The following is a 13,353-nucleotide window of genomic DNA, read 5'->3' as shown; positions in this document are numbered from 1 at the left end:
TATTAGTAAATTGTGATCCTCAGCAGCTTTGGGGAGTTTTCTGTTTTATTTTAAGAAGCCTTTGCTGTTCACCTTTAAGCACAGTTCATGTGCCCGCATCAACACGCAAGAAGGTACCCTCAACCTTTTTTTATTTATGTTTCTTCAATACATCAGCAAAGATTAAAGTGCGGTTAAGCCTTCCCTTTTATCTTGGCATAATTCATTTTTACACCATATCAACCTTCTCCAGGGCTGAATATTTGCATATTAATAATGAAGCCTGCTTTTTAATTCCTCCCTTTAGCTTAATATATTAAAAAGTGTTGATAGATAAGACTTGGCTCTCAAATTAGTGGTGGTGGCAAGCAGAGTTCGAATTATTCAATTAAAACAGAGACAGCTATGTTTATTGTCCTCCCACATTTGAGTTAAGCTGGAATTTCACTCAGGGAAACTGTCCTGCTCTGATTTTGATGGAGAAGGGGTAGGTTTGATCATTTCCCCAAACTGGCTTAAAACCATTGGGGAACAATGGTTTGAATATCTTTACTGTTTCCCAGTTATTGACATTCCTATATATTCTTTGTGAAGTGCAAAGAAACTGAGGGTGCAGCTCCATGGTTTCTTTAAGCCAATTTACGTGTGGGTTGCAGTTAGAATGAACAAGCCTGCCCTCTTCCACACCCTCACATCTCCCCATTGCCCTCACTGGGCTAGAATTACTAGTGTTGCAGCTGCATGGTTAGCAGGGCCAAGGCATCAATCTACCTACAAAAATCCTCCCCCCCCTTTTTTTTCCTGCCAGGTCGTTTTCTACTGCACAACTCATAACCAGTATTAGCAGAATGAAGCGTGCTAGGACCACATGGTTGCCAGGGGTAGAAGACCACTCCTGACAGCAGCTGTCACTTCACCAGCTCAGAAAAGTGACCACGGCACAAAGATCTGCTCTTGCAGCTTGGACTACAAAGCAGGCATAGTCAAGCTAGCTTTAGGCTAATACATTTGTGTATTAGGGCAGAGAGCTCAGGCTAGACTGACTGCCCAGCATGTGCCCATGTTCTTGGGCAGTTTTTATCCACAGAAAGAGAAAAAATATATACACAATTGCAATTCTTTCCAACTCTGCAAATGCCTGTGCTTCTCTTCTACAGTGCTTAAGCCAGCTCCCAGCAACAGCCAAAGCTGCCTTTACTGACTTTGATCACTGAACCAGATCAAGTCTGCAGCATGTGAAAATAGCAACAAACAGAAGCTGCCGTATTCCCCCCTGCACTGCTGTAATCTCCCCTGTGCTGCCTTGGTTCCACATTCTTTGGTGCTTCATAAAGTTCCAGTTCCTGGAAAGAATGGAAGAATAAGAGAATCTGCCTCATTTAAAGAAAAGACAAAAATGTTATCTGACCACTTTGCAGAGAAATTCAAAGGTAAAGAAACTTAGCCAATTAATTAGGACAATACTAGCCCCATAAAGAAACAAACAAACAAAAAAAAAGGGAAATCCATCACTACCTTTATGCCATTCTCGTGTTTTTGTTTTTAAAATATTATGAATTTTAATTATTTATTATTTTAATACTTAAAGATGTTTGTTTTGAAACTACTTCAAGAGACTGACAAAAACACAAGCAAAACATGAAGCCAAATTTGCACTGATACCAGCAGTGCTGACAGTACACTGCCCGAAAGATGGCTATTGCTAGAGAGTGCACCATTTGTCATGAATGAATGTCTCCTTTTTCCTCACAGTATTTCCCAAATGCACATTGCAAAGTTATAAAATACACACCATAAGGTCTACTACAAATGGCCACAGAAATACCAGCTCTGAAATTCTGAGATTTCCAATGGAGGACCTGCACTGAGCTCAGTCTAAAAGACCCTTCAATGTAGACTGGAATTCAGAAGGGAAGCAAAACAAGCACATCCTCATGTTTGAGGAGAAATTATGGTGGATCAGTTTTCTACTAGAAAGTAGAGGGCTTTTTCTGTCCACAGCACAACAGCATCACATGCAACCTCTCAGATCAGGTTACAAGCTAACTTTTGTACCTACACCCTCTCTGCTAAGCGACAGAAGGACCTTGGAAAAATTGCATCAGTAGAGATTGTCTCTCCTCCATGCAAACCAAATGCTGCTACACATAGACTCCAAATTTCAAAAGGCACTTAAAACAAAACACCCCCATCAAAAAAAAAACATCCCCATCAAAAAAAAAAAAAAAAAAAGCCTCAGGTAAAAGTGACTAACAAACACTGGATCTTCTCGTGCATCAAGGTCACTTTTTTCCCCCCTAGATCCAGGAAAACCAGTAACTTCATTTCAGCAAAAGTAATTGTATTACCTAGCCCTTATCTGGCACTTTTTTATCTGTACCTCTCAAAAGAGGTTGACAGCACTATCTGCATACGATAGCACTATTTGCATGAACTCCATCAGTAGTACACAAGTCGCTTCAAAGCCCAGTTTCCAGTACCAAGGCAGTAGCTGCTGTCACCAACACTGAACCCATAAGAAAACATCTGTGAATCCTTGTTCTGTGCTAAACCACAAAAACAACTCCTATCTAATCTGCTGACTTGAGAATTTGAAGATTGTGGTATAATATCAACACTGAAGGCTGGATGTTTTGTTCATTTTAACTACAGGGATTGTCAACAGCTGTATTACCCTACAGGTGTTCACTCAGCCTGAGCCTGTTCTTCCTCAAGCTACACCCCATTGAAGCCAGTGGAAGCTTTGCCTTCTCAACTGGGCCCTACATTAACTTAACTAAGATCGAAAGTTTTGTTGTCTCTGGCTGTACAAATGTTTGAGATGGGCATCTGCCTTTATGGAAGAAAATTGAGATAACTGGGGAAATCTTTCCTCCCCATAAGGTCCACAGAATAATTTGCTGTAAAAAACTGAATAGTGACAATAGTGGTATGTCTGTTATCACCACCCATTTCTGACTGAGACAGTTATACAGTCTGGATGTGCACTCCCCTTTCATTCCTGTCCATCCCCTGGCAAGAGAAAGAAAAATCAACCCCATCCCTTGCTTCAAAACACTTCAGACAATCAAGAGCTTATCTAGACATCTCAGTGATTTTACAGTGTTACACATATCCTAGTATCACAAGAATATGTTTTACCTTGAGGCAAATGTTTTAATTTATGTGCATGTGAGCTATTTGCAATACCTCCACCAAATGGAGCCCATATAACCCGTCGGATGGCTTTCACCCAATCTTCCATTTCATTCTGGGAATTAGCCATGAGCAGGAAAGCCTCATGATTGACAGGCATCTTTTCCCGGTCCCCTGCACCACCTGAAAGGCAGAATATAAATCTCTTTTAGTATCTAGTTCAGAAGAGAGCAATCAACATTTAAAACCACTAAAAATCAGGCTCAAAATAATAAAATTATTATTTTAATTGAGCAGTTTTACAGCCAGCTCCTACTGATGTGCTGCATCACCCACAGAGCACAGGTTGATAGAAGATCAAAGCAGAAGTGCAAAACGTGCATTTCCAGTGTGGGAAACCTGGAAAAGTTGTATCTGCTGTCTCAGCAATAAGAAAAGCAAAAGCACAGGCTGTAAGACCCTATAGGAAAAGTAAAAAATTAATTCCACATACCTGTGCTGAGATATTGAGAGATTTTTACCCAAAAGGGGGACCAAGTGAAATGCAAGACATTTGAAAATGCTCCAGATGTAGAAGTCACAAGGACATCCACTTTCCCCAAGTTTCTGGGATATTTATAGTCTCAATAGAGATCCAATTCAGAAGAAAGTTAAGAGCTGGGGATGTGATTCTGACTCTTCCACTTGTAAGAACTTCAGGAGCTATTAATGTTGGTGCACAACATGTCAGAAAAGCACTGACCAGAATATCAAATTCACTCAAGCTGTCATAAAAAACTGTCCCTTGTGGATACTCCAAGATGTGAAACATTTTGACCCTCTTTTCCTGTTTCATTTTTAGGTCAGTACTCACTCCAGCCAATTTACAGCTTCCCCTCACCCTTCATTTTATGTTCCAGAGCTGGACACAACCTAGTGAAGTGCCACACAAACACATAAAAGCTTTATTAGAACAGTCTCTGTATGAAAAGGCTACTGATCCTGTCCAGTACAGCAGCTGCATCCCCAGCAGCCTGGAGCTTTTCCATAACCATGGAAACTGCCTTTGGCTTTGCTACAGAGATAACATCTGAGCCGTTGTGTCACTGCTGTTTCCATGCTTACATGGCTTTCAGCACCTACTGGCAAGCTAAACCTGCCAGCCTGTGCTGAGAAGCTGAGATTGCCTGTCCGTGGAATTCAGAGATAAGAGCAGGATGACGGTATGCTGTGGCTTCTACAGAGATGATTTAGCATACACAGAACATGTGCTGCTTAAATCCTTGCTAATCTGGGGAAAGAAGCAAGCTGGGAGCTGCCTGCAAGCCAAGGAAGTACTTTTTCTTGCTATTAATTGTTTTCTTGCCTTGACACACTCATGGAACGTTTATTGATTTACAAAGCAGAAGTGGTAAAATGAGATGCATGGAGAAGTATTTGGTAGCTCTCTGAGAAGCAATTCACTAAACTGGGAAACTGAGGCAGTCTTTCAGTAAAGAGGAGAAACAACAGCCACCAGGGACTAGTCATGCAGCTTAAGAAACAAAAGCCATGATGCTTTTTCCCCACATGTGCCCAAATTCTGCTTTTTTCCTCACACCATCCTCTTGGACAGTCTCCCATTTTTTAATTTACTGAATTATTCATATTCCTTAAGGTATATGAAGAGAACAGCTCTCTAGCTCAAGGCTAGGATGCAGGCATCTAAACAGATCAATGTCCTGCCATTCTGCACTGCAAGGATGACATACTTCATCCTTTGCATACAGAACTGTCAGAGCAGGAAAGTGCAGTCTGTGAAATTCCTGTCACTGCCTAAATCTTTTTACCAACATACTCAGCCTCATGGTGAAAGCAGAGGTAGTGAAGTCTAATTCTTGTACCTTACCCAGCACACGTACTGACATGCCCTTTCTCACGATCAAATATTTTATAGGAAATACGACTTAAAAAAAGAGGCTTTCCACAGCCCTCAATACACATCAGAAATGGGTTTCAGGATGTAGTATTTGGCAGATAGATGGCCTGAGCTCAAGCTAGGCCATCATTCTTCAAAGAAATGAAACAGACTCAAAAAGACATTTACTGTATGGGTCCCACCACCAGCAAACAGTTTGGTCAAGGTAAAAATACATCTTGTTCTTAAGTTTAAAGGTACCAGCTGAGCCCTTGCCCACTCAAGGCATGAAGGGCAAGAAGAGACCAGAAGCTTGTCTTAGAATTAATCACAAGCTGTAAATAGTGGAATTAGCTGCACCAATCCATACAAAGATTGCCATAAGAAGCACAATAAGCAGAGCATGAAGATCACCTACTGGGCTTCTGCAAAACTGGCATCAGCATTTTCCCAAAGAATCACTGTACCACAGGGACCTGACTACAAGTCCCCTTCCCCCTAAGATGTTATTTTTGACCAGCCAGCTGCTTTCTAAACCTTCACAGACAGCTGTCATGCAAGCATTTAGGGGAAAAAACCCCATGTATACTTCTATTTGAGTCTGTAAAAACTGGATGGGGAAAAAAAGATTTCTGTACACACTAGACCTGAGATTCTGCCAATGACTACATATAGTTCCTCCATGTTTGGCTTTCCCCACTGAAACTTGAAATAGGAGCAAGGTCATGACCCTACAATCTGCCTGTGGGAGAGTCAGTAGTGACTAGACATGTAAGTACAAGAAAATTAAGGCAACTCCACACACAAAAGCCAGCTTAGAAATAAGAATGCACTTCAGAATTGCTTCTTATGCTAGTATGATGTGACTATGCAGTGGCAGAGCATGTAGATCCACCTGTAAACATTTTTCTTTTTTAATAACATTTTATTCATTTCATTACTCATATTTCTTTGTACACTTGGCTGGTTCCTGTTACTACATCCTTGAGGCACCAAGCAGAAAAATTATGGGTGACTAAAAGGCAGAGTTCAGACACATCTCTCTACATTGTTGTGACATTCAACAGCTTTTGAGTCTTGGTAGTTACAAGAATGAGAAACAGCTGAATTCAAACACCTAGATCTTCTTAAAAAAACCAAACAAAAAATCCAACAACCTCCCCAAACAAACAAACAGCCCAAGGAAACAATGTCACAAGAAACTTCTTAGAAATCTAGAATTTTACCTGAAATTCACATTATTTCTTTTATGGGCTCAGACTCAAAACAGGATCCTGTCCTGGATTTCAGGTTTGAATTGGAAACACAACACTGTATCAAATCAAACACACTAGACTTTAGGAATTGTTTCAGGAAAACAATTTCAAAGCTTCCTGTCCAGAAACACTTGGAAACAAAATTTTAGCTTTGCCTCTCACAGAAGGATGAAGTTCATATCCAGCTACTGAATTCCACCTCCTCTCTGCCACTAAGGGAGCTTCAGCCCTTACTATGGTTGATGTTGAACTCTTAACCCTGAAGCACTCAAGCTGTACTTCCATTGTGTGAATCAAAGATGGTGTCTGCTACTCAGCACCATGACAGGAAAGAACACTCTGTTAACGATTTTAAACACAGACAAGGGTTTTTCATACCCTTGAACAGAATTTCCCACTCATCTTTAATCAAGCTTCCATATAAACAAGACTGGGCCTCAGAGACAAACCCTGTGTAGCTCAGGATTGCCATGGGCAGACATTCCAGTCCTTTCGCTCAAAGCTACTTTCATCTCCAGACCAGAGACAAAATAAAACTGCCTGCAAACACAAACAGAGTGCAAGTGTCTCAAAAGATGTGGCAGGAACAGGAGGCTTAACTTTGGGGATGAACAGTCCATTTGCTTTAGCATTAGCCTGTGACCAGGGGATCCTGTATTCAGTTGCCTGCTGCAGGCTTCCTGCGTATGCTGGACAAGATGGACTGGATTTCATCTGTATGAAGCAAGCTGGCAGCTCTATTTGCCTCTCATCCAGGTGTACAGAAACTGAACCACTCAAAGAGTGGGAAAGGTGATGGCAACCATGTCAGCATATACAGTAAATATAAGAGCCTAGAAAGATTAAGAGACTTGTTTGGTTGTTGCTCCCCATCAAGAGGGCTGCAGGTCCCAGCTGACTTGAATGCTTTGCTGCCCCTGTCCCAAGGTCCCTTTGTCAAGGTGCTTTACATACTCTGGTAGGTATCTTTGCCTGGAGGGAACAGTTTAGCTCCAGGCCCCCAGCTGCAGTGCACAAATGCTCTCTCCCCAGCACCAGACTAACTCAAGCCGGCAGAACTGCTCTCCTGTGCCTCCACTCATGGTTTCTCCATTTCATATGGCCTGGGAGCCATGACCTGCTAATGACAGAATTTACCTCCTAACCTTCGAAATGATCCTCCTTTCAGCTTTCTCTCCATGCCCCATAAAAGGGAAGGTTAAATGCAAAACCACTGGGACTTAATCTTGCTAAAGTTCAGATGGAGTGCCGCAACAGCAGCAGCAGTCACTATATACTCTTTGAGGCCCTGTTTACTGAAAATTCTTTTTTTGACCATCCTTAGTCTGGTAAGCATTTGCCAGAATGTGAAAAGTGTGAGGTATAATTTTGTTACATTTACTTATCCTAGCCTGTGTTGCTGTTCAAAGAACCTGCAACAGACAGACTGCACCTCTGCCTTTATACAGCTTTTTTCCAGTGAGGAAAAGCTTCAATTTTTTGTTTGCCTTGAACCTCATTTACTCAAGCTTAACCTTCTTAGAGTCACTTGTGAAACCAAGCCTTAGATCCCCTTTGTCCATACAGAACAGAAATTCAGGGGGAACAGGACTGGACTTCTCCATGGGAGATGTTACTACCTCATTGCATGTAAAAGGAGGAACTTTCATACTCTCAAGCAAAGCTGCTGTTGGGTTCTGAAGTTGGCAGCTTCTTTCTTTGCTTAGGTAACTTCTTTTACTTCCACCTCCCCCTCTCTGGTTCGCCTTTCACCCATTTCTTACATCATTCTTCTTACTGATGTGCTTGTGTATTGTCATTACGTGAGGCTCCTGAGAAGTTACACAATTACAATAACTTGTGTATGTGTATACACTGACATGTTTGTTTACATGTTTGCACTGCTTTGGTGTGGATGGTAGCTGTAGTACTTTCAGTGAGAGTGAAATTCAGCTGGCTGTGCACAGGTGCTGCTGCAGCGCGCGGGAGGCAAACGGCAGCTCAGGGCTGGATTTGGGAAAGGTGGCTGGTGGGAAACACAAGGCCCAGCTGACGTGTTTGCCCTCAGTACTACAGCAAGTAGGGACAGGAAGCCTTTGATTGCAGACAAGCAGCAACAAAGATCTTGACAAATGGACAAAACCTAGCACTCACTGCTGAAAAGAACAATTGCAGTGATTCATCTTCCCTGACCTGCTCTTTATGATTGACTTAGAGGTGAGTATCAGAATTTGGGGCTCAAAGATCTCCCTGATAATGAAAGAAGGTGAAAAATGAGGAGATGAATTCTGTCAAGAGTAAGGGCAGCTCTGTTAAGGGGAATCTTCCTTTGCACAGCAGGAAAAAAAAAAAACCAAAGAAAACCTGTCTTGATCTTTGGATTATGGAAAGAGACGAATTAAATATCAGTGAGTAAGCAAAAGTTCATTAAGAATGCTTAGAACATACATTTTAAACCTAACTCCATTTCTTCAGTCTTCTTGTCTTTGCTTCCAGCTAATGCTAAACCTCTACCCTGAGCACGTTCCACCCCAACCAAAGGTTTTCAAGACCCTAAATCCTGGCGATAGACCCTGTCTAACACAGCTGAATCCTGGGTTAACCTGCCATTAGCATCAGTTTAAACCTCACTGGGTTTTTTCTCCCTTTTTTTTTTTCTGAATTTTTCTTTAATAGAATGGAAAATTTTCTGTGAATACAAAACCCATCTTGGAATGGTCCATTTAGGCTTCCTGAGAACAGAAAAAACAGCAAGAAAAATCTGAAGTAGTCAAGGAGTGAGATAAAAACAAGGGAAACTGGGGGTTTTCCAGTATGGGTATGATTTGTGAGGAATTAAGCAGAACAGTAAACAGTGATGTGTGCTTGCCATGATTTTTTATTTGTATCTGTCCATCTATCCCCACCCACCCATCTAATCTATATATGGAATATATGAGTTGGAAGTTGATTTGGAGCTGAGTAAATGCATGATCATATTTTAAAATGCATACAACACTAAGAAAAAACAAGGCACATGAATTTAGTATCGTGTGGAGTGCGAATGAAAAAAACAAGCTTTGAATCAAAATACATTCACTGTGTCACATCTCCGATGGACAACATAATGGCAACTTTCCTAAAGAAACAGACACCTTTGTAGGTGAAAGGTGTTTCATTTCCACAGTTTGGAAAGAGTTTAGGGGGATTATAACATTCAACATCCATTTGGTTGTGTCAATGAGGAAAGGGAAATCTTAAATACCTTTTATTGTAATGAGGAAGCTCAGTGCATAAACTGACACAGCTCACAGTTTATTAGGGCAGGATTTACAAGCATGCACTAAAATCTCATTGACTTCTCAGTCAAATATAAATGCCTAATTTCCTTAAGCTCTTTTCAATTCACCAAATTCGATGGTAGTTACAGGTAGAAGTTGATCAAATTTTCCAAGTAAAATTCACTGCAGAGGATTTTGGTGAGTCTGTAAATGGTTTTTCAATACCATATCTTAGACCTCATCCCAGAGAATAAAGCAGAAGCAGACAAACACTCTAAAGCCACTGCCATCTATTAAGCAATCCAAAAGCCCTGTGATCTGTTCTCCTCTCCCATACCTTTCGTGGTTTCAGAAGCCATTAAACTGCTTTAAAAATGAACCAACAAAGAGATCAGACCTCACAAGTGTGGTTTCTTATGCAAAAACATCTGACAAGATTTAACATGAACAGAGTCACTAATAAAGCTTCTCTGTACTGGTACATGGACTACAGAAAACCCTTATAAACCTAAGGCTAGTGATCTGTGTCAGCTGTCACGATGAAGTGTAGGATTACTAAAACTATATGCAAGAAATGAAGATGAAACTAAATCTTTGGCCTGTTATACATAAAAACTGTGTCTGGCTAGCTTGACTCTCCCGCCTCAAGATACCCTTCTTGGTAACACACGTGACCTCATTACTCTAGACTTATCTATTAATTAAACTGAGGAACTGTTTAAGACTACCAATCACTTCAAATAAACCAATGCCTTGGAAATAAACAAAACCCATATTCCAGGTAGGCCAAATGCTAGTAAGTGATGTCACACTCCAGGAACCACGGCAAGCAGAAAAGAAGATGCAAGACCAGAGGAAGGGAGAAAAATAACTTCAAGTACTCTTCAAGAAAAAGTAAGTAGCATTACACACAAACTTCACCTTGAACCCCTGCTTGTAAAACCTGCTTACATGAATTCAGTGCTTTGTAATATTTGAGTCTACTTGAGCTGATTTTTCCTTAATGTGCTTTGTCTGCCGTTGTCTCAACTTTCAGACGTTTCAGTAAAAAAAATGCAGTCATTTTTAAATTATACTTCTGGCATTAAAAACATATTTATTGTACTAGTATACCCATGCCCTTGTGTCTCCTTGTTTTCAGTTCTTTGCAATTTTAGAGAAGAGACTACTACTATGCTGCCTGGGATGTGCTGCTCACTGTGGCCATGAAGTACAGCTTAGGTTACCTGGATTCACAATGGAGGAAGGCCACTTCTACTGCAGCAGCCCAATATTTAGAGTTCAGATGAGCTCAGGCACAACACACAACTAAGTACATTTTTTTTCAAGGATGCAGCATCTCCCTTGTACCAGCACAGCTCAGGTACCAATTCCTCCACCTTCTGCCCACAATTAATTTGCTCTGTAAAAGGAACAGATATTAACAATGATCACACTGCCTCCCCAAATAGAGAGGTTTTACAGGGGCTTGTGAAATGTGCCCGCAACACCATACAGTATCCCTATAAGCAAGCTGCATTGCAATTACTTTGTTATCAGCTCCTACTAGCTAGCAGGAAGAGATGAAACCTTTCCAACATGGTCACAGCTAGTTTAGGAGGCCAGCAAGGAGGATGCCAAAGAGGAGTAATTTCATCCCCTCATGGAAAATGACCTGGTGATGGAAAGCAGGGATAACAAGGGGGAGCAAGAAATTTTTTTTCCCCCCAGTACATTCTGTAGACAGCCTTGTAGCAATAGCAGGCTGCTTTCCCTTACCCTCTTTTCTTCCACTCCAGAAAACTAACCCTTACTGTCTTTCCTCAACATATTTCAGATCTAGAAAGCTACAATGAGCACAGTCCTTTATGTTGATGGCATGGAACTGCCTGGACTATGTGCCTAGAGTCATTTCACTGACGTCTGATTTGGAAGGAGAGGAAATGAATTTTTTCTCAGGCCAGCAGAAGCCACACACTCACAAGGAGGCAATTTAGGCCAGCTGGCAGGAGCTGCATGTCTGTCCCTACAAGACACATTGCAGGAGACATCTAAATTAAGGCAACTTAATTTGAGGGTACAAAAAGAAGCTACAAATGTATGTATGAAAGACTCAGAAAATAGTAGCTCATCTGTGCAAAACAGGCCATATGGCTCCATGTGGTTCCCCAAAGCAGCAAGTACTCAACACTTCTGAAGAATGTATCAAATTATATATTCCAACTGTGGTTATGTTTACATGCTATTATAAGGGAGGAAATTCCTTCCTGACCAAAGATGATGATACTTCATGCTTTGAAAAATCTGAATGAAAATGACTGGATAATTTTTATGCATTACCATGCAACCACAAGTAATTTTCTAATTCTCATAAATTTCTTCAAATCTTTAACACCAAAAACAAAAGTTGAGGAAAATTTTATATTCTGAAAAGAAATTATCTACTATAACATCAGAATAGTAAATTCTTACCTATTTTTCTTTAATAATTTCATATTGGAGAGATAATATCCAATTTCTGCATTCTTTTGGAACTGTTGTGCTCACATTTGCCAGGTCTGCTCCATGACAGGAATGAAGTGGTTCATGCCTTCTAAATACATCTCTCTACAACCACCTTCTCCCCTCCACCTTGCCCCTCATAAGCCTATTTTTTCTTTCTCCTGCACTTAATCCACCATGAAACCAAAGACATCTTCACTGTATTTTTAAAGGACTACATGTCTCCCATCTTAGATAGTGCTCTGAACATTGAACTAAGGAGGATGGAAAAGAAACCATCCACTGGTAAAGCTTAGGCTGCAGATGCCAGAGCCTGTAAAGACTCTGATTCTCTGTAGACTGAATACAGGGTACTGCAGAAATTCAAGCCAACCAATTATGAACATTATTATCTTCTTTAGCAAAGTAACTGAAGCTTTACAAGCACAGTTTTGGCAGCACCAAATTAATGGACTATCATTAAGGACTCAACAGTTGCAGACTTTGTTTTTACACAAAACGAAGCTATTTGTCACATTAACACAGAAAAAGGACTGAAATGCGAAAGCATATATAGTGTAGGCCATTGGCAAGTTTGAAGAAACCCTTGCCAATACTAATGATGAGACAATGCACATGGAAGTACTGCTGATCCACATCCAAACTTAAGAGCTCAGGGATATTCTGATCCAAGTCTGTAGCCTTGTTACAGTTCGCACAGACTAACAATTTTAGAGCAGTCTCCTCGCTGTATCTGGCTATGCATTGAGTGGTCAATAATCTTCTAAACCTGACTGTGTAGCACACAGCATTCTCCACTCTCACAACAACATTGTTTGGGAAAAAATGGGAAGTTCATACCTGTCCCTTAGGCCCAGCACTGCAGCCACTCAGAACACAGCTGCAGATGGCTAAAGGACTCCAGGCTGGGCAGATGCAAAAAGCTGGGCCCTCAATTCTTTGTGCTTTAGGACAACTGTCAGTGAACTGCTACCAGAACAGTGCTTAGAAACATCAATTCTAATTCTGTCCACTCACTGGCAATAAACAAACTCCTCCCAGTTAATAGCATTATCAGAATGTCCATAGAAGTTCCTTTGAAGTGGTTAGTTATTAGCTAATATAACCTCACTTTCCAGAGACATGATGGTTTAGATCAGATTCTAAAAAGAAATAAAAAACCTATTAGGTAAACAGCAGCTCATCCTGAGAGATGTCTTCAGCTGGTGGCCTTGTTCCCACTGAAATTCAAGGGAATGTTGCACAGAATGCTTCTCTCCGACTCTGGATTTCCCAATGGAAGTTCTGTCTTGCAACATTCACTGCTACTATTACATACAGATGTACCCTTCCACTGCCTCCCATCTTGACAGCTGTGTGTCTCCACCATAGGCCAAAGGCCTGCACA

General features: G+C 41.0%; 1 protein-coding gene across 5 annotated transcripts in view; it reads right to left on the bottom strand.

Moving 5' to 3' along the window:
* Positions 1-13,353, bottom strand: part of ARHGAP22 (Rho GTPase activating protein 22) — a 131,624-nt gene that overhangs the window by 33,438 nt on the left and 84,833 nt on the right. For 3 of the 5 annotated variants that reach the window (XM_048311896.1, XM_048311901.1, XM_048311899.1), the window contains one exon: positions 3,121-3,297. The exons of 1 other annotated variant lie outside the window; for it this stretch is intronic. In XM_048311896.1, the coding sequence (XP_048167853.1) occupies positions 3,121-3,297 (177 nt within the window). The remainder of the gene's footprint in view (positions 1-3,120; positions 3,298-13,353) is intronic. One more of the 5 variants, XM_048311897.1, reaches the window with a different exon arrangement.

Source organism: Corvus hawaiiensis, chromosome 8 (genome assembly GCF_020740725.1).
Source record: "Corvus hawaiiensis isolate bCorHaw1 chromosome 8, bCorHaw1.pri.cur, whole genome shotgun sequence".
NCBI classification, from domain to species: Eukaryota; Metazoa; Chordata; class Aves; order Passeriformes; family Corvidae; genus Corvus; species Corvus hawaiiensis.
The sequence above is the reverse complement of the archived record's forward strand: the minus strand, read 5'-3'. Positions and strand labels throughout refer to the sequence as shown.